This window comes from Myiozetetes cayanensis, unplaced genomic scaffold, assembly GCF_022539395.1.
Source record: "Myiozetetes cayanensis isolate MyiCay16 unplaced genomic scaffold, myiCay2020 scf2-11, whole genome shotgun sequence".
Lineage (NCBI taxonomy): Eukaryota > Metazoa > Chordata > Aves > Passeriformes > Tyrannidae > Myiozetetes > Myiozetetes cayanensis.
Window position 1 is genome coordinate 4194606 of NW_026087411.1, and position 23901 is coordinate 4218506.

Below are 23901 nucleotides of genomic sequence, written 5' to 3' on the forward strand. Positions count from 1 at the left end.
CGGGTCAGGGATCGCTGCGGGGCCGGTGCCGGTGCCGGTGCCGGGCGGGGAGGTGAGAACGGGGCGGGGGAGCCCCCGGAGGGAGCCGCGGGGAGCGGGGGTGGAGAGGAAGGGGGTGTGCGGCGGGTCTGCGAGAGAGGCTGAGAGGAGGCGTGTGGGTGGGTGAGTGGGTGAGTGGGCAGGGGATGGGTCTTGGGGAGAGAGAGGGAGAGGGACACAGACCCCGTGTGACAGCGGCCCCGGGGGCGCCTGCCGTGCTCACCCTCCTCGCCTCCCTCATTCACCGCGGGCTGCTCCGGGCGGGCTCGGCTCTGTAAACTCCTGCCCGGCCCCGGCTGAGCTCCAGTGAGGAGAGCGGCCACAAAAGGGGGAGCTGGCTGCTTTCTAAGCCCGAGACCGCTGCCGCTCCTCCAAGCCCTCGTTTGGGCCGTGCCTGGCCGGTCTTGTCCTGACTGTGGAGGTGCCAGTGGAAAGATCCCGGTGATGAGCTCCTGACAGGCTGCCCACGGCTGCTCACCTGCCCTGCAATAGCTTTCCATTAGCAGTTGGAGCATAATGATGGGCCACTCTGTCCCTGACAGCTGCTCAGTGCTAATGGGCTTGTGTGAGCGCTGGGGAAGATCCTGCTGTGAGAAGAGGAGGTGTTCTGCCATCCAAGACAAGTCCCCCAGTCACTTCCCTTCACTGAGCGCTCAGCAGTCTGGGCAGCTCTCTGCAGAAGCAGATAGGTCAGGAGTTTGATGTGAGTTAACATAAAAAACATTGTATCTTTGGCGTTAGCCCCCCTTCCCACCTTTTACTCTCAACCCCGCAAACTCCTGAGTTGAAAACTGACAGCGCAGAGGCTGCTTTCTTCCGTGAAAATTCCCCTGAAGGTTTTTCCTGTGGGCTTCAGTGTCCAAGAAAACTCCATCAGAGTGGCCAAACTGGAGCCCCCAGGCTAGGCAGCACTGCTGGTAGGCTCATCCAGAGAGTGTGAAGCCAGTTTTGTCAAACCTGCAGGTTTTGGCTGAATAGCCGTAAGGAATATTACTTTTTTTTTTTTCTGAAGCCACAGAACTTACTAAACAATGTTCTAGAATAGTGTTGCTTGCTCCAGATGCATACAGACACCCACATACAAATCATTCACTGTGGTTTGGGAGAGTGCCTTCTCTTATCACATAGACATGTAACAAATAATGAGTGCTTAGACATATGCAATGTGATTCATAAACCTCATAAATAAGAGCTATTTTTTCACCTTCTTCAGCAAGAGAACATGAGTTCGGCAGGAAGGAAAAGAGGAAAGCCCAACAGAGGAGGAGGAAGAGGGAGAGGAGGAGGAGGAAGAGGAGGCAGTGGAAGAGGAGGAGGCAGCGGAAGAGGAGGAGGCAGCAGTGGCCGTTCAAACAAGCCTCAGCTCGGTGGGAATAGGAAATGTTCAGCCAAAATTTGGGACGATGGAGATGATTTTTGTCTCTTTGAGGAACCAAGGCTAGAATCCAGGTATTTCTTATAATTTGGGGAGGATTGGCAAATAGATGTCTGGGGTACTTCAGGATTGTTTGGGATACTTTTTTTGGATGTTGGGATACACAGACATTTGGGGGTGGTTTTGGACATCTTTGAATATAGAGAAGAGGGAAAGGGTGATGAAGTTGTTTCAGTATGAAGCACTTTTTACATGTCTTTTTTTGATTAGCACCTTATAAATTTTGTAGCTAGGAAAGTGATTTACTTTTTAAAGATTAGAACCTCTGATTTTCTTCTTCAGTCATAATTTCAGAACACTTTTGGTCAGAAAACACTAATAAACACAGGATGTTCATTGTCATGTATATAAAGCAGAAGCTGTGCCATAGAAAATAAGCAGTTTGGAATTAGTTTGGTATCCTGTATGTGTTCTGACCAATCTGTCTTAGAAACATGTCAGAAATATGTTGTACTGTAGTCTGAGAACAGCTTTACCTAGCAAAGTATTTAGTAAATCACTTTGGATTTGACATAGGTTACAAAATGTATGTGTGTGTGTGTGCAGATACAGACACACAAATCCTGATCATGTAAGAGTGAACCTGGGTGAATAATCCTTAGGTGGTGGACTTGTCTTATTTTGGTTTTCCTGTTTTGAAGTACAGGGTTGGGCCCTAACACATCCCAGTTCAGTCAGAATCATTTGGGCCAGGCAAATAACTCATGGTTGTGTCCTATTTTAATTTTTAGATCAAGTGCCCCTGCCAGAAGAGGAGGGCAAATAAAACAGAGACCCGAAGCAAGAATGCCTCTGCAGACCATACACATGACATCAGAGAATCAGAGAAGAGTGAAAGAACTTCTTCAAGAGCTTCAAGGGCAGGAGCTGGCTCCTGAATCAGAGTTAGTTTAAATGGAAGCACTAATTCCAGCCCTTGTAAAGGAGCATCTTTAACAGGCGTACTGTTACAAATGAAAACAGTATTTTTTACCTTAACTTTTCATTTTATCTCAAATCCTACGGTTTTGAGTCCTCTTTGTTTTTCTACAATATTAACTCTGGGAAAGGGGTAGCCAGATCTTCCATTTAAATGAAGGATTTAAAACTGCAGAGACAGAGTTTTGTGTCTGCTCAACAGTATAATATTGTTTCATTTTAATTTGATAACTCTTTTTATCAGTGTAGCTGGTGAAGATGATGACGAACCTGATTACCTCGATGATGAACAGTGCTGGTCAACAGAACAGGAACTTTCTGAAGTGATACCAAGGTTGTCTGCTGAGCCAGCTGAGCACAGAATTGTAGAAAATGAAGTGTCTCCATTTGCTGTGCACAAACTCTCCAGGTGATGCTTTTTAGTGAGTAATTTGTATCCCAAAGAGGTAAATCACTAGTCTCAATACTGTAAACCCTCAGGGCTTGGACTTCCCCTTGACTCTGAGGAGGTCTATGTGCAGAACTGTGAGTTTGTATCTCCTACGAGTTTAATCCTCAACTGGGTGAATTTAACATAATGATTTTATGAAAATAATCATTCCAGCCTTTTTCAGTGACGTTTTCAATTCTTTCTCCAAGGCAACGAGACAAATACTAGGAAAGCTCAGGGAGCATTGCTTTTGTATGTATGTTTTTCCCAGGTAGGGGGGAAACCTTGTAAGTGTTCTTCATCCATTTTGCTCAGACATGAGTATTTTTGCTTTGTTTGAGGGTATTTGTATGTGGCAGCTTTTTCTGAAGGGTTTAATTTATATAGTTCAGTGGGGAAATCTAGTCCTGTAGCTATTGTGTGCTACATTCTGACAGTTGCTACATAAACTAATTTACCATCTTACAAACCACAGACTGGCATTCACAGACACCAAATTGCTGCCTGCCACTGTCATTTAAAAGAACATGAATATTTTGGTGTGTTTTTTCCCCTAATGGTAGTAATAGTATCTCATGCCATACATACTTCCTTACTTTAAGCCTAATCAAGCAGATGTGTGGTTATTTTGCTTCATGAGAGTTTCTCACTCGTTGCCACGTTGTCTCTGTTTTGGTGCAGGTATGGTTTTGACTGTGAGCGTTGTAGGACAGTGCTGAGATCCTGCAATGGTAATATTGGGGCATCGTTGGAGTATTTGCTATTGCAGTGCTTTACCGAAAGATATGGAGAGAAGATGCAGGTTTCTGCAGCAGCTGCTGAAGCCAGTCAAGAAGAATGTTTAGAACAGAGACAAGAAGAAGCTTTTGCCCTCCGGTCAATCTATGGAGAGAAATTTGTCGAAAGAATTAAAAATCACGTTTGGACTTTTAGTTTGGAATTGGAGTACCTAGCAAACAGACTCAGCAAATCTAAGCAAAAGGGTGGTTGTACTAGGGACACAGCAAAACAGACTTCAAAGGAAATATGTAAATTTTATCTCCAAGGAGGCTGCAGGTTTGGTTCAAAATGCAGATTTGCACATGAATTCCCTCCAAACCATCCACTAAAACCATCCAAGAACTCTGTAGACGATGCTCATCTCAGGCATAATGATGGTCCCATATATGAACTTGAAGTAAGATTTCCTGAAGACAACAAATATCCACTTCAAGCACCTCTTGTGGCATTTTATTCCACTGATGAGAATCTGCCTCTTGCTTGTCGTTTACACATTGCTGAATTCCTCTTTGGAAAGGCCTTGGTAGCTGCAGAGTCTCATGAACCAGTTGTATATACCTTAGTGACTTGCTTAGAAGATGAACATGAAATAAGTGAGTTACTTGGCAATACTCAGCACAAGTACAGTGTTCCTCCTGTGTCCCTGCTGGCAACACCTCCTGTAAAGCTACAGACAGAGAGTACACCTGGTTCAAATCAGCTCTCTGAAGGTACACCAAATCTCCTTCTGTGGTTTCTGGGCTAGGAACAGTCAGAAAGATTTTAAAAGGAAAAAAAAAAATAAAGAGAGAGGACAAGGCAGAGCATTAATGTCACGTAGTGAGCCAGATCCTTGATCTGTCTGTGCCTCCTCCATAATCAAGCCACAACAGAGGGGTTTTGTGGTGGCCAGAACTGAGTTAAAGGAGCACAGAGCTAATGAGTTTGTTTTGGCAGAGTGTGTGATGCCCATTCCCACACAGTCCATGAAAGGGCATGGAGAGATAGGGTGTGAGCTCACCAAAATGGACCAGAGGCTTGACAGGGAAGGGGGAAGGTTGTTTGCAGAACTTTGGTGCGTCTGCTAGTCATCAATTCAGAAACCTTTTTTTTTAATTACTTAAAATTGCCTCCTCAAAATTAACTTTATAAAGGTGGATTTAAGGCTAAGTGAATGTTGAAGGTGGTTCTAGAACGTCGCACAAGGCATTGACCCTTTTTATGTGTGCAAGAGCAACTGTGTTGATTTCACAGAGGGAGAGCTGAGGCTGTCACTTATGGCAGGGTGACAGCAACTCTGTGGCATAGGTGATTTCCAAGCTCTCAATTCCAAAACTGTTTTACCTAAGCCAAGCTTTCTTCAACAGAGTTTTCTAGAACAACTGTGTCACATTTTAGAGCGCTTAAATAGTGACAGCTTATGTTCTTGTTACAGTAAAACAAATTATTCCATTTCTTTAACAGCTCTGCAGAAAGACAGCTATCTTCCAGAAATTGAAATCAGAGATTCCAAATAATTTTTTTAGTTATAAAATCTTCCTTGTGCTATAAAATGACTTGTTTAGATAAATGCGACCTTAAAATTTTTAGGGCTGGCTGATGGTCTGAGCAAATCCCACTTCGGTTCATAGGCACTGGGCACCAAAGTGCCTAGTTCAGTTTTAGCTTTGGTTTAAAAGTACTTGCTTTAAAAGTCACTTTAGAAGTGACTTTTATGCTGGTGCTGCCATCAAAGTCTTGTGCTCCATAGAAGTGGTTGTGGGGTGAATTGAAGAGGTGAGCTGAGACACATGAAAAACGTTCAGGAAGGCACCGTTCTGGTTCACTGTGTGGCCATCCAGACCATGGTGTTGACTGCACAGCTTATGCAGAGGTAGTGACAGGTGGGATGGGGCTGGAGAAGTTGTGGTTTGATGAGGTGAGGGGAGGTTTGCTGGTAGTGTTGAACTAACTCCTTGTCAAAAACAGTCCTGCGGGCCCTCAGGTCCAGTGTACCGAGGTTCTTTGTTGAGAATGCTGATGGAATATGTGTCTCTTCTCTGCATTACTGATGAGGTCTTGTTCCTTAGTTATAAGAATACTTAACTGCACACTCTCTGTCTCAAGCCTCAACAGTGTCAGAGCCTCAAGAAGAGGAGGCAGTGGCAGAAGAGGAGGAGGAGGAGGAGGAGGAGGAAGAGCCTGAACAAGTTGTTGTGGAGAACGAGAGTTACGTGAACCTCAAGAAAAAGCTTTCCAAAAAGTATGATGTGCAGGCGAAGTCTCTGTATAACGAAAATGTCAAACTCTGCGCGCGGTTTCGGCAGAGAAAGGTACGATGTGAAGAACATAATGTCTTTTTTTTCTTGCTGACTTTAGAGAAATGAATATTTAAGGCATAAGCTGCTGTTTTAAATGGTTCTATTCCACTCCATTGGTGTTCTTATTGTCTGTTTTTGTGCATCAGTCTTCTAGGCACTTCCAGTCCATGCTGTATGAAAGACAGAAGCTCCCTGCATGGCAAGAGAGAGAAAACATTCTGGATTTGCTGAAGAGCCACCAAGTTCTTGTTGTGAGTGGCATGACAGGGTAAGAGTGTGATTGCACACAGAGACTTTATGTATCAAAGCATACCCAGAAGAATGTGAAATACATATCCATGTCCTGGAAAGGGCAGGGTGGTGGCCCATCTGTGACCACTGGCAGCAGTCCTAGGTGAACTTCATGTGAAGGATCACACTAGTGAAGCAAAGCAAATGTCAAGTGGAATGCAGTCATCTTAATATACGTGGATAAAGGTGTTCGATTTGTGAGGTTTTTAATTAATCCTTGATTCTGTTGTGCAGATGTGGCAAAACCACTCAGATCCCTCAGTTCATTTTGGATGCTTCGTTGCAAGGATCTCCAGGCGGAGTTGCAAACATCATCTGCACTCAGCCTCGCAGGATCTCTGCCATTTCTGTGGCTGAACGTGTAGCCAAAGAAAGAACAGAAAGGATTGGACTCACTGTTGGATATCAGATCCGTCTAGAAAGTGTAAAGGTATGTCTGCTTTGCTTGCCACTTTTCATTTAGTTCTATTAAAATGTGCTTTGTGCTTCTCTAGTGTCCAGAATCTCTGCCCTATACCTGCCATGTAATGAGATAAGCAAGTTTGTATCACTTGTATTTTACACTATATCATCAACCATATTCTGTATTTTATTTTGTCTCAAGTTGCACAGTTCACTTTGCAGAATGAGAGTGCAGTCCTATGTCTTGTGGTTGTGCTTTCTGTTGAGAGAGGTGATGGGGTTTGAGAGCACGAGCAATACTGCTGTCCTTAGGAAGGCTACTGGCTTCTTTTCTGCCTGTTGTCATTTCCACTTGTCTCCCAAGGGTACAGCTACAGTCACCCAGAAGGAGTGGTTGAATTTAAATTTCTGTCTTGGAAGAAATTTTATCTGCATTGCAGCTGATTGCTTTTTCCAAGGAGTATGCTAAAAAAGAGATTCACTGGATCTTTCTAGGACCAGAGATCTGATTGCTTATCAGAAAACAATATCCACAGGAAGAATGGTTCAGATTTTTTTGACAGTTAGCAATGCCCCTTGGTAAGAAGCAGGTGTTCTCAGTTTCAGCCAAGAACTTAAAATCCATCAGCTCATCTCCAGCAGGGGCTGCTTGTTCCCTTTCTGTCAAACCTGGCACTCAGCTGAAACCAAATGCTTTACAGCAACTCACATTCTTTTTGCACTATGTTGATTTGCCCAGATTCAACTGAATGCTTTGTCTTACCCTTCAAGTCCTCAGCTACCAGACTCTTGTACTGCACTACTGGTGTGCTGTTGAGAAGGCTGGAAGGAGATCTGACTTTGCAGGGAATCACACATGTTATTGTTGATGAAGTTCACGAAAGAACAGAAGAAAGGTAAATAATCTCTTATCCTATAAGCAAAACAAAGAGAGGAAGCATAAAGGTGACTAAATGCAAGTAACTGATCCTGTGGCTGTAATGTGGGATGGTGGAAGGAGTCTGGTTTTAGGTTCTTGTGCTTGGGCAGTAGGAAATTATGTTGCACAGCTTGCAAGAAAGCACATCTCTCTCATATTGCTTCTCTCAAAATGCCTTCAGTGTGCTATTACATTGCAATGGTGTTGAAAAGACGTTTTGGATGGGCCTAGAGGGTTAAGTGACCCTTTAACCAGAGCTGTCTGTTTCTTATACTTCCCTTGTTTCAGCTTTTATCAAATACCATAATTCTTCCCATGCCCTTTGGGGAATTTTTTTCTCCTGAAGTAGGCTTCAACAGAGCACCTGCCAGTGACAAGTGCTCACATTTTATTCCAGTCTATGGATTTTACTGGTTCTAGATAGTCTTGTCCTATCCTGCTCTAGGCTCCTGCAATTTCCCCCACTTACCTGCTGGTGAGAGGCAAAAGATAATGTCTGTCAGTATCTCTGTAGATTAAGTGGCAAGGAACCCTTTCTTTGACATTTTGCTTGAGAAACATTACAGTGCAGTGGGCTTCCAGGAGGCTCTGTCTGTGACCTGTTATTCTGCAGATCAGATGATATTGTAGCTTGTGTCTCTCAAGAATTCTTCTTCCTTGTCATCTAAAGTCACTTTAAGCCAGTCTTACAGGAATGCCACAAAAGCTATAAATATATGGGGAAGAATACAGTGAGTGGGTAAGAGAAGAGTGGGTAAGTTTGAATAACTCTTTCAGTGAAAAAGAGGGGCAAAAAGGACTCATCTGTTCTTATCTAATGTTGCACTGCCATTAATGTAAGTAATTTATAAGGTTTTTTTGTTGCTTAAATGAGTTTGCCAAGTAATCCTGACACTCTAGTGAGGGACAACCAAAGAGAATCAGATTGAGATTGCCTTCCCTTCTGAGAAGCTCATGCTTCTGTGATTGTATTGCTGTGCTATTGAGAACACCAGGAAAGTGGACAGAATGGGGAGAAAAACAGGCAATCTGCAAGTTAACACTGAAGAAATTTATATGTCTTTTTGCTTGTTTTCTGCAGTGACTTCTTGCTGCTGGTTTTGAAGGATATAATGGTTCAGAGGCCAGACCTGCGCATTATACTCATGAGTGCCACCCTGAATGCAGAGCTTTTTTCTCAATACTTTCACTCCTGTCCAATTATTAACATACCAGGTGAAAAACCATTGACTTTTATTATCACATTCATTGTTTTAGAAATTTGTTTTCAGTATTTCTTCTTGCAAAATGTTTCTCAGCTCAAGCACAAGGGGCTAATTTGCAAAGTGGCAAGATGAGGATGTACACAAGAAATATGATTCCAAAGGCTTAGGAGGAAAGACTGATGATATTTAGGAGAGAAAGGACTTGGAAATTGAGATGTTTTTGTGTTGTCTTTATACCAGCAGAATTTCCCTCCCCAAAAGACAAGAACCATGTCCCTGGGCTAGTTTCACCACAGCTGAAGACTCTTCTGCCTCCTTGTGAAAATAGGATCAGTGAGAGGATCCAGCTGGATGTGTATACATTTAGCTAAATGTGCCTTTTAAATTGCTAAGTTATTACATGGACCAAGACAGGAATGTGTAGCCTCATGGATGTATTCCCATAAGTGTATCAGCCCTTCTGTCTGTGTAAGTGCATTGTGTGTGTTACCACAGAAACCTAGAGCTGTTTGGAAGGGAAGAGACTTGGAAGGCTTCATCCCCTTGCCACGGGCAGGGACACCCTTTCACTAGACCAGGTTGCTCCAAGCCCCATCCAACCTGGCCTTGAACAGTTCCAGGGATGGGACACTCAGAGCTACTCTGGGCAACCTCTGCCAGTATCTCACCAAGAGTTTCATCCTAATATCCAATCTAAAGCTACTTTCTTACAGTTTAAAGCCATTACAGCTTGTCAAAAGTCCCTCTCCAGCTCTCTTATGGGCTCCCTTTGGGTACTGAAAGGCCACCTCGGAGGCTTCTTTTCTCCAGGATGAACAATCCATATTCTCTCAGCCTTTCCTCACAGAAGAGGTGTTGCATCCCTCTAGTCCCCTTCATGGCCTCCTCTGGACCCTCTCCAACAGGGCAGTGTTGTTCCTGTGATGAGAACCCCAGAGCTGGGTGCAGCACTCCAGGTGGGGTCTCACGAGGGCAGAGCAGAGGGATAGAATCACCTCCCTTGTCCTGCTGGCCATGCTGCTTTTGATGTCCATAAGAACTCCAGACCGTGCTTGGAAGACACCTACTGTTTGTCCTGATCAGAAATTGTGTTGAAGGGGTGCAGTGTAGATGAGAGCTGTGAAGCCAGTGCATGTCATAATAACCTGTATAAAATTATAATTATCTTTGGTCTTTTTCCTCTTTTCTGTACATTGGGTGGCATGTAGATAGGTTTATTCCTGTGTTTGCTTTCAGGTCGAACATTTCCTGTGGACCAATTTTTTCTGGAGGATGTGATTGCAATGACAAGGTATGAAATTCATACATTCTCCAAGCTGTGTTTGGCCTCTGAGGTTACGCTATTGATCTTGAGACTGAGTAGTTCTGTGCAGATATTTAAAAAGCAAATCCTCTCAAATCTCCCCCATCACCTGCAGTCTTAGAGTTCTGGCTTTTAGCCATACCTTTTGTACTGCAGTGGGGTCTAGGATCTCATGCAAAAACAAGCCTTTCTGCATTAGATATCACATTAGTACTCAAGGAAAGGTGAGCTTTGCTAAGAGTACTTTGTTGGTGCTTGTGCTCTACTTGTTTCAGTGGTGATTAGATGTTGACAAGCAAAAGAAATTTGAGTGTAGATTTAAGCACTGAAGGTGAAAAATGTAGGATACCAAACAATTACTTTTCGTAAGCCCTACCTTGCAACTTGAGTTGCAGATGCCTCTTACCCTTTATAGTTACTGGAGAATCACAGCAGTTCAGATATTCCAGATAAATTGATCAGCTGTTTTGTTGATCAAAAACAAAACTAAGCCCACCTAGCTGTCACAATTAAGTTTGCAGTCCTAATCTTTCACATCACAGCTTTTAGTAGACTAACATCCCTATGTAAAAGGACACCTTGACCTTCATATTATCTATGATTTTGCAACCTGCTTATACAAAGTTCCTCTCAGACTTAATAAATAAATATTTTTGATACCCTATCTCTGTAGTTAATTATTTGAAGGAGACTGTTAGGCTTCTTTCCACACCACCAAATGTTCTCCTGCTGTCCAGATATGTTTTAGAGGACTGTAGTCCCTACAGGCGGAAGGCAAAGCAAGAAAACAAACAGAATGCGAGACACAAAAGAACTGCATTTGAAGAAGTAGAGGAGGACCTGAGACGTGCTGGCCTTCTGGAAGGCACAGACACCGTTGTCAGAGATTCAGACCCAGACCAAAAATTAACTCTGAAGCAGCTCCTTACACGATATAAAGGTGAGCTCCTTCTTATACTCAATAAATTGGCACAATAACATTTGCCAGACAACATGGTATGTTAGTGTATATATATATATATATAATATATATATATATATAATGTTAGTATATATTATATATATATATATAATTCAGAGTTGGGTACTTGTGAAGTTTTAGATGAGAAACTTCCTCCCACTTTAAAAAACTAAAATTTCTCTGAAATGAGAGCAAACATCTTGGTTGAAACCAGTTCTTAGCATCTGAAAATGGACAATTTTCGGCCGCTGTCTCTTTCCATCCCTTTTCAGATGCCTTGTTAATTCCACTTTCTCCTCTGTATCTGTTCTTGCTGAAGCAGCTTTACTAAGAGCACAGCGTGCATCTGCCCACTTCAAGGTCACTTCATCACACCAAGCCTTCTTTGAGAAATTCAGTCACCCTGTGAATGACTTAATTAGAGAGGCAGATCTTTCCATGAACTGTGTACTCTACCATCATCAAAATCCTCCTCATGCTTAGTCCTGAAGAGTTTATCCCTGCACACCCTTACCTTGAGCTCCACAAGGGTACTGAGGGAGAGCCATTGCTTAAAACCTTCAAATTCCTGCTAGACGGTTACCGTCTCAGGAGAGTAAGGGAATTTGGGTGTTGTTTTGACTTGGTGGTAAGAAACATTGGAAGGGAGAAGAGGGAGCTGGAGAAGGTAGTCCTGGAGGTATCTTACCTGTAAGTGGACATATGGAGTGCTTTGGCTCCTCTTACCCCTGGTATGTGTCTGTGTCATTCTGGTAGTAGATGAATCCTGGTCTAGGCTGTGCCCAGGACAGGTCTGAGCCCCAGTAAGTGTGAGGAAGGAAATGAAGGGCTGAAACAGAGGGAAGCATGGAAAGGACAGCGTGACACATTGAGTCACTATGGAGCTACCTCTGTCTGGTCTAAGCCAGGTGCTGTTTAAACTAAGCTGTGCCTGGCTGTGCAGCCAAACTGCTTCAGTGCATCTTGTTTTCTACAAGAGAGAGATTTACTGGCTGTTTTATTTCCTTTTCCCCAGGGGTTAACAAGGCAGTGTTGAAAACAATGTCTCTCATGGACTTGGACAAAGTTAATCTGGAATTAATTGAAGCCTTGCTGGAATGGATAGTTGCCGGCAGACATTCATACCCACCAGGTAACTTCCCTGTCCTTGGGAGACAAACAAAAGGAGATTCTTGGAAGCTGTGCACTTACAGACAGCCCAAAGCTAATGATTTGTATGCAGAGTTTCTGTAACTACTGACTATTGTTGAAAAAAGAATAAACTTCTAGTTGAGTAACAAAGGTCCTGCTATAGCTGAGATGGGGAAACTGAGAGAATTGTCTGCTTTGGAAAGTCCTTTGTGAGGGGCTTTTAAGACCTTTTTTTTGTACAATAATTTGTGCTTCTTTTTGTACAATAATTTTGAAACAGAGCTGGAGTTTTGACTTGGACCTTCTGCACATTAATAAGATATCATACTGTCCTTTCTGTTTAGTGATTATTTTTTTTTTTTAATCTACATTTATAGGTGCTGTTTTGATATTTTTGCCTGGTCTAGCAGAAATCAAGATGCTTTATGAGCAGCTTCAGTCTAATGCTCTCTTTAATAACAGACACAGCAAGAGGTAAGGCAGAAAAGCTCCAAAACTATCAATTTTTACCTGTAAATAAAGAGTCGTTTCCTGCACAAAGCCTGCCTTTATCCAGGGATAAATAAAGGTTATTAAATGTGTGTGAGTTGACTCCAGTCAGGGTAGTTACTTTTCTACTACCTTATTGGCTTGCTCCTTTTGTTTTTCCTCCTCAGCTCAGGAAGGTTAGTTGTTGAAGTTCTTGGAGAGCCTAGTGATGAGTGTTTTCCATTTTGTGCTCTCTATGATCCAGTGGGCTGTTGAAACTTCATCTCAGCCTTTGTTCTGTTTCACAATGTTTATTTAGATACATTCAATTGTGGTTTTATTTGGCCTCAGAATTTGTTACATGGAGAAGTAATTGTATATCCTTGACTAAACAGTTTCTACACAGATGTCCACGGCCAGGTTAGCTGCACTGACTTCTTCCAGTCTGGCCTTAAAAATGGCAGATTTTGGACTCCTGAAAAGAGACAGAATATTTGCTCAACTCTACAGAAGTGACAGGTCTCAGAATAAACTCCACGTTCCCATAGAAAACGTGTCCTCAGTAGCGTGGCCAGCAGGACCAGTGCAGTGATCAGCACTAGTGAGGCCTCACCTCAAATCCTGGCTTCAGTTTTGGGCCCCTCACTACAAGAAAGACGTTGAGGTCCTGGAGCATGTCCAGAGAACAGCAATGGAACTGGTGAAGGGTTTGGAGCATAACTCTGATGAGGAGCAGCTGAGGGGGTGCTGAGCCCGGAGAAAAGGAGGCTCAAGGGAGACCTTAATCACTCTCCATTTCTCCAGAAAGGAGGTTGTAGCCAGGTGGGGGTTGGCCTCTTCTCTCAGGTGACAAGTGACAGGACCAGAGGAAATGGCTTCAAGTTGTACCAGAGAAGGTTTAGATTGGAACATTTGTTCATGGAAAGGGTGGTCAGACATTGGAACAAACAATCCAGGCATTCACCATCCCTAGATATATTTAAAAACCGTGTAGATGTGGCACTGAGGGACGTGGTTTAGTGGTGGACTTGGCAGCGTTGGTTAATGATTGGGTGATTTTAAGAGTCTTTTCCAACCTCAATTATTCTATGATTCTGTATCTTAAAGGTGTTATGGCAGAAAGTTTTGTGGTTTTATGTTGCTTTGAATGGTTGTGGGCAGTGTCTAGTGAGGCAATAGTGTGTGCAGGCAGATTGTTCCCAAGAGGGAAGAGGCTGGAGACAGAGGCACTGACCATGTTGTCATATTGTCCTTCCAGGTGTGTTGTTTATCCACTTCACTCTTCACTGTCTAGTGAAGAACAGCAATCTGTGTTCCTCAGGCCTCCTGCAGGGGTTACCAAAATCATCATCTCTACAAACATTGCAGAAACATCTGTCACCATTGATGATGTGGTCTATGTGATTGATTCTGGAAAAATGAAAGAGAAAAGGTACTGGAATCCAAATTCCTCGGTGCTTTGTGAGCTGGGAAACTGTTACATGCCTTGAACTCTATACTTTAGTTTTCCAAAGAGCTAGGAAAAACTTGAAGGAAACTTGGTCTGCAGAAAGCTGCTACAAGGTGGAGAAAGCCAGTCTAAACTCAGATCCAAGTGCAGGGGTGGGAATTGTATCCATACAGAAGTTGGCAGCATCTGCCTGCTTAACCTCCAACCTGTTCACTCTGCACTCATAAATACTCACTTTTTACAAGGGCAGGTTGTATTAGGACAAGGAGTAATGACTTCAGATTGAAAGAGGGCAGGTTTAGATTGGATATTAGGAAGAAATTCTTTTCTGTAGAGAGGCACAGGAACAAGTTTCCCAGAGATGTTGTGGCTGCCCCATTCCTGGAAGTGTTCAAGGCCAGGGTGGACAGGGCTCTGAGCAACCTGATCTAGTGGAAAGCGTCCCTGCACAGGGTAGGTGGGGCTGGAATTGGATAATCTTTAAGGTCCCTTCCAACCCAAACCATTCTATGGTTCTATGAATTTAAAAGTCTGTTTCTTGCTCTCCTGCAGATATGACCCAGGCAAAGGAATGGAAAGTCTGGAAGATACATTTGTGTCTAAGGCCAATGCCCTGCAGAGGAAAGGGCGAGCAGGCCGTGTAGCCTCGGGCGTCTGCTTTCATCTTTTCAGCAGCCACCACTACAACCATCAGCTTGTAAAACAACAGTTACCAGAAATACAAAGAGTGCCCTTGGAGCAGCTCTGTCTGAGGTGAGCTGTTGTCCCTGTATTTCTTGAAAAAGCCAGTGTGAAGAATGTCCTTCCTTCACTGCAGAGAGCACTTGGCATGTCATTTTCGAGGTGTTTTGGTTCCTCAGTGTTTTCTGACATCATGAAACCCAGAAACATGCTCTGGAGGCCTGAGCCTCTGTTGAGTGGTTGCTTTGATCCTACTGTCACACTGCCTCTGCATCCAGAGCCCCACTCTAATTGCACCCTCCACCAATTCTCCCTGTTCTCCAAGTTCCCTATCTCTCACCTCATCCTAGGAAAAAATAAGATCTCAGATCTGTCATCAAAGAGAAGACAATTGCATTCCTGTACCCCAGACCTACCAGAGATGTTTGTGCCTTCCTGCTGTAAACTCTTGCAGTGTTTCTGTGCAGCACAGTGCAGTAAAGCTGCGATCTACATCAAGCACCTTCGTCATGCAGATGTTAAATGAAGAGGCCTCCCTATCCCCACTGTGCACCCCTTAGTACTAAAAGGAAACAAAACAGCACAGATGGTATTTTAACAGTAAAAACTTAATTTTAATCCTCAGTATGCTAAATAGAAATCTGTTCTTACAGACTCATATTCCACATTGCTCCCTGACTTCAAATATGTGTTATGGGCCCTCTTCTAGGGAGCATGTGCTTAGAAGCATGTTTTCTTTTGGTTTTTTTTTGGTTTGTTCTTACAAAAGCTTGCTTCTTTATCCTGTGTATGGAACTAAGCTGCTTTTTTTTCTTTCTTTGTTTTTTCTTTTCAACTTCCCCCTCCCTCCCTAAGAATTAAGATCCTGGAGATGTTTTCTGCACAGAGTCTTCACTCTGTCTTGTCACGACTAATCGAGCCCCCTAGAACCGAGTCTCTGCAAGCCTCAAAGGTGCGGCTGCAAGCCTTGGGAGCATTAACTCCTGATGAAAAGCTCACCCCTCTGGGATATCACTTAGCTTCACTGCCTGTCGATGTCAGGATTGGGAAGCTGATGCTGTTTGGCACCATCTTCCGCTGCCTGGATCCTGCGCTAACGATCGCAGCCAGCCTGGCCTTTAAGTCCCCTTTTGTAAGTATTCTTAACCAAAGTGCTGTGTTTCTGTGCAGCAGCAAAATGCTGTTGTAACTTGCAGCATATTACAGGTGAGTATTTTAGCCCTTCTTTTTAGCCTGCGTTGTCTGTGTGTTAATACAGTGCTTGTTAAGACAGTCCAGCAGAAGTTCAAAACCATGAGGCGTCAACAGGAATGGTATTTATATTGTGAGTGTACGGTAGAAATAGACTGAATATTAGTTTTCATTTCTAACTAGGAAGTGCAGAAATTTTGTCTAAATTTGGTGTTAAAATTGGAAATTAGTGGTAATATAAGTTAGGAAATGATGATAATTAATGATGGAGCTGACATGTCTGAGCTGTGAATGCAGAGTTCAGTCTGGATCTCAATTTGTGTGCTAACTATCACTTTGGCTTTTTGAATGCCTCATATTTCCTGTTATCCATGGAGAAAAATTGGTATTTTCACAGCAGCTCAGGGGTCAGAATGCAAAGATAATGTGCCGTGTAGCGCTAGAGTGGCTTGTCTAAGTGATGAGGGGAAGAACACACACAATCTGTTACTGCCTGTCTAGGTGTCACCATGGGATAAAAGGGAAGAAGCAAACAAAAAGAAGTTGGAGTTTGCAGTAGGAAACAGCGACTACCTGGCTCTTCTCCAGGCCTACAAGGTGAGATAAAATTCAGTGGGCCTCTCTTGGGGATTTCTGATACGTTTGAAATTCAAGTGGAAATATTTTATTAAAGGTTTCCTCTCATCGTCTCAATTAGGGATGGCGTTTAAGCATCAAAGAGGGCTCTCAAGCCAGCTACAACTACTGCAGGGAGAACTTCTTGTCGGGAAGAGTTCTTCAGGTAAGCCAGTGTTCGTGGCCTTTCACAGGGACCGGCTGAGACACTGGCAGAGTTCTTGTGACTCCCTGCTCAGTGTGGCAGCCACCACATATCAACCCTTTGTCTCTTCGCAGGAAATTGCCAGTCTGAAGCGGCAGTTTGCAGAGCTGCTTTCTGACATTGGGTTTGTGAAGGAGGGGTTAAGAGCCAGGGACATTGAGAAGAAGTGGTCCCAAGGAGGCGATGGTGTGTTGGATGCCACAGGAGAAGAGGTAATGCACAGCATTTCAGTGCTCCAAAAGGATGCTGCACTTTTTCAGGTAGACAGTCGTCAGAAAGCGCTACCTCTGGGGCCAGAGATGTCCTGGGGGTACACGGTGATGAGGGTGACACAGGTTTGGTAGCTGTAGAATCTTACTGTGCATTGGGACAAGCTGTGCTTGCTTTCTCTCGGCTGCAAGCTGGTTTGTAGCCAGATGGCACTGACTGCATCGGGTTAGTGGTGGCCAGCTTGGTCCACTGATAGTGGGGGGAACAATGCCCAGGTCTAGCCTGAGACCTCAGGAGCTGAGGTCACAAGTCACTACTTGTGCTCCTCTATAGAGCACAGCAGTGCAGCTATAAAAGTCAACCAGTTTCAGGAATTCAATCATTCCTGGAGCAGGGTTTTACCTTTATACACTGAACTGCAGAATACCTAACGCATGCATTGATTTCACAGGCAAATTCGAATGCAGAGAACATCAAGCTGATCTCAGCTATGTTGTGTGCTGCTCTGTATCCCAACGTTGTGCAGGTAAGAGAATGCTTTTTCATTTTTCCTTCTGCTCTCATATCCACATGGCCTGCTTTCAGTCTGGGCTCATTGTGGTAATTCTTGAGCCTGGCTTTGGTTGCCAAAGCTTGCTGCCTGTAGTGTTAGAGGCAGGCAGCAGAGCCCCAGTTTGGATTGTTTGGGACCCCTGCTGTTCCTACAGGCTGACTGTAGTGTCTCACAGAAGACAGCAGCAAATGTTAAGAAGCTACTTTAAATTACAGCTTTTTAGAAGGCTGAGGTCACAAACAAACAGGGTTGGACAGCACCTGGAGCGTAGTGACTTGGCATGTTACTACTACAGAATTTCTGGTTTTGAAAAATTTAAAACATAGGGTTAAAAGGCTTTCTGATGCAGCAGATTTTTATAACTTTTTTTCTTACCATACAGGTGAAAAAGCCAGAGGGTAAATACCAGAAGACCAGTACAGGAGCAGTCAAAATGCAACCAAAAGCAGAAGAGCTGAAGTTTGTTACCAAAAATGATGGTTATGTTCACATTCATCCTTCATCTGTGAATTATCAGGTCAGGATTCTTTTTTTCTTGAAAGCATACTCTTTTTCTTAAGAAAAGAAATCATCTTTGCTTGAGTATTTAAGATTACAGTGAGGATCCCTATTGATGTTTAAAATAAAAGATCTTAATGATTGAACAGTTCTGTGTTAGGATTGCAAATAATGGTGTGTTCCTAAGTTAAGAGTGTCTTCTTGGGCACACAGTTAAACTCCAGCCTCTGGAGTGGAACTAGGGATGCAGCAAACCCCTGTTCATGTTTTCTAAAGCTGCATCTGCAAAGCTGAATACAAAAAGGTTTCAGCTGCAATGCTCCCCTGGCTTCTCCTCAGTATTAATTATCTGTTGTTAAATAATTCAGGGACATACTCTGTTTTGTTTCTTTGTGTCCTCAAGTTCTGAAGTTAATTTAATTTTCAGCTTAATAAGTAATACTTAGATAAAAGCTCTTCTCTCTTTACCATGATGTGGTAATATTTGTCTCATGAAGTCTGTCTCCATGTTTGATTCATTGCTTTTCCAGGATGTAAGTTACTTGTTCAAAAAAAAGTGGGTTTTCAGTCAAGGCTTTGAACTGTTCGTCACTTTTGCTGTGAAAGAGCATAAAAGATGCACACGCGAGTGTTCTTAGCATGAAGTGGAGGACTTGGGGCCTTGAGGAAACACTGGTGAATTAGCTGATTTCTCATGTGCTCGCTGCAAGTAGCGTGGGGTAACTGGTGAAGTTATTGGCAGCTCTTGTGGGTCAGAGAGAGCCTGTTAGTCGTGCAGGTGCATTATTATAGGCACATTTGTTGCTCTTTGCAGCTGTAGGAGAGGCAGGACCTGAGCAGGCAGGAAGAAATGCATCCCTTTAACGGGGCTGTGGTGTGGTGTGTGTTCCAGACCAGGCACTTTGAGAGCCCCTACCTGGTGTACCACGAGAAGATCAAGACGAGCCGCGTGTTCATCCGGGACTGCAGCATGGTGTCCGTGTACCCGCTGGTGCTGCTCGGGGGCGGGCAGGTGCACATGCAGCTGCAGAAGGGGGAGTTTGTCATTTCCCTCGATGACGGGTGGATACGGTTCGTGGCTGCTTCTCACCAGGTAAGGAAAAGAAAGGGTAATCCTGGGAGTGCTGCGGAGCTGCGCTGGTGTTTGGAATGTCCTGAGCCTTGCACTTCCCTCGGTGTTTTACCGTGTCAGGTGGCTGAGCTGGTGAAAGAGCTGCGCTGTGAACTAGACCAGCTGCTGCAGGATAAAATCAAGAATCCCAGCATGGATCTGTGCATGTGCCCCCGTGGATCTCGGATCATCGGGATGATTGTAAAGCTTGTGACCACACAGTGACATCAGAACAGCCTTCTCTGAAGCCTGTTACAGGCCAAGTAACATCCGTGTCTTATTTGTTGGTCCAAAACATGGCTTTAATCTCTGAAAGAACAGGTTGGCAACTGTACTGTTGACGGTTTTTTCTTTTATTTTCCTCTTTGTTTGCTCGCTTGTTGGAAGGTGGCTTACAGTACACTCTGGGAAATGGGAAAACAGCAAATCTCCCAGGAGGAGGAGAAACCTCCAAGTAAGAAAGTGGCTTTTCCTGGCGCTGTACCCAGTAGTGTTTTCTGGTCACAAAAATACCTGCTATCCAGCTTTTTATGTTTCTTTTAATGTCTGGAGGCAACACATGACATAATAAGCTACTCCCAAATTGGTTTAAACTCACTTCTACATTTTGACCACGACTTTACTGAGGCAGTCAGTTTGGGCTGACCAGGGTTCATTTGCTTATGGTTCAACCCAAAGCCATCATACAAATGAGCACCTTTTGATTCACATCAGGAAGTTCTGAAATTTAGACAGTGTCTTCTGATGAGAGACTGCAGTGGATCAGTTGGAGTGCAGTGTTGGATCAGTGCAAGCTGTTCTGGTGACGGTAAAATGCAGGAGACTGTGGACATTTTCCCTGAAAGGCTGTTCCAGCCTCTCCTCCACAGGGAAGAACTAAAACAACTGTGAAGGGACTGGATGGATGACACTGCTAATTGTTGACCTGCTCTGGTATGTGGTGGTCCTCCTGCCACCCTCCACAGCTGGAAAAACATCACACTTTTGGAAACTTTTATCCAAACTCACACTGCTAGTGTGGCAAAATGCTGCAGTAATAACGCACTGTTATTTCTTCCCCTTAGCATTGCTGCAGCCAAGCTGCTCAATGTTCTTCTAGCAACTGCAAATAATAGCAAGTGCCTTAAGTGCCAGGACTGGGCTGTCATCTCTAATAGTAAAACCAGAGTGAGCAGTCTCTACCACCAGCCCTACCCAGCAGTAACCCTCGGGACGAGGAAGGAGCTGAGGGAGGCACATTGTTTGGGGAATAGTTTGATGTTTTGAAAAAACAGACTTGAGTGTTTGTAGAAGCAGTTTCACACCGACACTCCCGTCCCAGGAGGAAGATGACAGCAATGCCAAGACCAACATCCCTGTGCAGCAGAGTGGCCTCTGCAGCTGAACTGCTGCTGCTGCACTTCAGCCTCAGCCAGCTAAGCATTCTAATGGGCCACTCCCTCCTCCACATCCCATCTCCATGACCTGGCAGTGGGAGAGGGGAGTGAAGCAGATACGAGAAAATTCATGGGCTGAGATACAGTTTAAGAGGTAAAGCTAAAGCTGCACACAAAAGCAAAGCAAAACAAGGAATGCATTCGCTACCTCCTACGGGCAGGCAGGTGTTCCACCAGCTCCAGGAGCACAGCAGGATCACGCCCAACAGTGACTTGGGAAGACAAGCACTGTCACTCTGGCCATCTCCTTCCCCCAGCTGTATATGGTGAACATTCCATATGGTCTGGAATATCCCATTGGGCAGTTGGGGTCAGCGGTCCCAGCTGTGTCCCCTCCCATTAGAGGAGTTTTAGTCTACAGGCTTGGGGTGGAGTCAGCTTTGCTTCAGCAGTCCAGAGAGGAAAAATAGAGAAAAAAAAAGCTACTACCTCCTTTGAGAGCGCCATTGCATGGGGCAGTTTCACCACTGATGCTGCACACTGCAGCATAATGACTGTGGCCGCAGCAAAGTAGTAAGTGTAGCATCATCGGGCAGGGAAGTCACCCTCCCCCCAAAGCCCCAGTGCACTGAAATGTACAGACATGGGGGAGAGGAGGGGTAAGAGAGAGGAAGAGTATTTATTAAGTCATATGTATAGAGGCCCATTATCATTCTTCTAATTGGTGGACAGCTTACAAAGCAACAATGATTAAAGTTCATCCAAAGCCCTGGGGCTGGGTGTCCATGCACAGGGCTCCACTGCACAGCAGGGTATCCACGCACTGCTGCCCAAACAGAAGCCACAAAGATTGACTGTTCCTCCCACGCTGGCAAGACACAGCAATAGGGCAGAACATAGTAAAAGACTTTCAAGGCAAAGTTATCTGGCACTCAGATTTCCTCACTACTCTGATAATAGCCATTATCAGATGCAAAGATAAATCACATTAGAAAATATCCTGCCTTTGTTTAGCATACTTCTGTTAAATCTCTCAGTAACCTATCCTTGGCCAGATGGGGACTATCCATATTCAGGCAGCTACAGTCTGGTTTCCTAAAGCAACCCCTGATCAGGACAGAATACCCCTTCACTGCCAAAAATGTAACCAGGCAGAGCAGGTCAGAAAGGTGTAGCACAAGTTCTTGATTCCCCAAATATACTGCTACTTAAACATGGCCTGCATGTTCTGCTTATGACATGTCAACTGTAAGAAAAACCTTAAATTCCCTAAAAACAGGATCTAAATGCATTACCTTCTGCATCAGAACTGCCACTTTAGGTATCACAAAGAAGCAGCACTATTTGAATAACCAGGACATAAAAAAAAGATTTCTAAAAATATTTATTTCAACAGTTTACATTCCAGAACTATTTCAAATACCTTCAGGTGACAACCATCAGGACAGACCAACCAGCATTCACACGTTCCTTGGTTTTTCCAATCTGTTAATGTTCTTCACAGACATTTCTGTAAGTCAAATTACTCAGCATGTTAACACCCCCACACAGGTTTTCTGCTTCACCGAGCTCTGAGGTGGTACAAGAAATACCACAAGGATCCAGATCAACCAGCAGGAATGACAGCTCGTACTGGTAACTCTAAACTGGTGCCAGGCAGGGATGAAGGCACACACCTGCAGCACGGCCACTGCACCACACCCCACTCACAAGTGACTGTCACTTCCTGCCTTCTACTTTTCACCTCACGGGCACCCCGACCCGCTTCCCCAGCCACATACGAACAGAAACAGCAGGGTTACCACAGTCTATTTCTTAGTTAGAAATGCACAGTTTATTTCAATGCAACAATAAAAAAAACCAAAAAAAAAACCAAAAAAAAAACCAGCCCAACATTTCCAGATCACATAACATGAACATAACAGGAGTTTTGTATTAGTCTGCTAGTAAGATTTTTTAAAAGATATATTTTTCATGCCAATTGTTAGTCAACAGAAACAGCCTTCTAGGACTAAGCCCTTACATCACAAAATCCCTTACAATGTAAACAAAATAAATTTTTTCTTAAACTTCTGAAATTTGAATCCATTCTGTCAGGACTTTCATTCCTTCAAGGGCTTCCTGATGGTGAGTGACTGAAAGAGAACGAAAAAGATTAAAAACCACTCCTACAGCAAAACCAACAAGAACCTTCCATGCTACCTCAGGCTTCTGCTGCTCTGTCCCAGCTCTGTTTTCATTTACAGTTCACAAATAACGAGGGAAGTGTTGTATTTTGCATTTTTTGTATAAAAAACTGCTTTAAGCTTATGAGATCAGCTGCAGGTGAGACTGCTCAGAAATCTCAACTCCAGCACATACTTCTCTGGTTACACAGAAAAACTTACTTCGTGGTGCATTGCACAACTTGGCAGCTGTGCAGTTGAGCCAGCAGGAGTCACCAGCAGGAATTTAATCCTACAACGTGTTTCATGGTTTGCTCCACACCTTGCATTACTCACTTCTTCCCCAGATTCTAAATTCCTCAAGAACTTAGGGATACTTGATTCTCATTTGCCCACACTTTCTGTTGTCCTTTAACATTGCATTGAAGTAGATTCCCTTAAAATTATTATCATGACATCCTGACTACCAGCAGCAGGAAGTGCCCGTAACAATTCATTTTGCATAGTTCACACGTTTAGAAAAGTAAAAAAAACTAAGCTTTTATCCTTGCCCAAGTTAACTTCCATAGGAACCACTCCAACTTTAGTGCTATTTAACCATCTGGCACTCAAGTTTTCAAGATATTCCTACCTTCTCTTTGGAGATGGAGATCTGGACTTTGAGCGACTGTTAAAAAACAAACAGACAAAACAATTACCACTGTACACTCAGACAGTCTCTGTAACCACTTCTGACCATTTAAACCCAGAACAGTTTGGTGTTTTTTAAATGCATTAAGACATCATTCACACTGCCAACAGCAAGTGTACCCAATTACTTTAAGCAAGAAGCTGCAGGCGAAAAGGAAAAATGCTGAAAACTGGAGCCCTTGGGAAAAGAGCTTCAAACCAGCTACAAAGTCATCACGGTAACCCTGCAAAGCAGGAACAATGAATTGACGAGTTAGGAAGAGGGAGAACAATAGTCAGTTGAGAACAAAGGTAGGAAAAGATATGCTCCAAATCCTGTCACAAATACAATGTTTGTCACAATGTTGAGTGAAACAAAAACCTGTAAGCACACTCATTCTGAATTGCCTACTGTCCCACAAAATCATCTATTTAAAAAATACATTATAATAATATATGAAAAACGTTTTTGAAATCAGCTATTAAAAGAACAACAAAAAACCACAACACAACAGAAAACCCTCTTCCGCATGCAACTGAAATATTGCTCCAAACAGATTTTGAACCATGAGGAAAAAAAACACAAAACAAAAAAACACAAACCACCAACCAAAGC

General features: G+C 43.6%; 2 protein-coding genes across 3 annotated transcripts in view; one reads left to right on the forward strand and one right to left on the reverse strand.

The window, feature by feature from the left end:
* DHX57 (DExH-box helicase 57) lies at positions 1-23885 on the forward strand. Its single transcript, XM_050315801.1, has 24 exons — positions 1-52; positions 1253-1488; positions 2206-2358; positions 2637-2801; positions 3504-4312; positions 5688-5893; positions 6028-6149; positions 6407-6602; positions 7346-7470; positions 8575-8708; positions 9935-9989; positions 10739-10941; positions 11978-12094; positions 12471-12567; positions 13820-13993; positions 14564-14764; positions 15548-15824; positions 16385-16480; positions 16581-16664; positions 16778-16915; positions 17365-17439; positions 17849-17983; positions 18857-19057; positions 19157-23885. The coding sequence occupies exons 2-24, from the start codon at positions 1262-1264 to the stop codon at positions 19298-19300; spliced, it is 4134 nt and encodes a 1377-aa protein (XP_050171758.1). The 5' UTR covers positions 1-52; positions 1253-1261; the 3' UTR covers positions 19301-23885.
* LOC126640216 (serine/arginine-rich splicing factor 7-like) overlaps positions 21819-23901 on the reverse strand; it is a 6309-nt gene continuing 4226 nt past the window's right edge. For both annotated transcript variants that reach the window (XM_050315821.1, XM_050315820.1), the window contains 2 exons: positions 23248-23283; positions 21819-22586 (listed from right to left, as the gene is read on the reverse strand). In XM_050315821.1, coding sequence (XP_050171778.1) covers positions 22562-22586; positions 23248-23283 — 61 coding nt within the window. In that variant the 3' untranslated portion in view covers positions 21819-22561. The remainder of the gene's footprint in view (positions 22587-23247; positions 23284-23901) is intronic.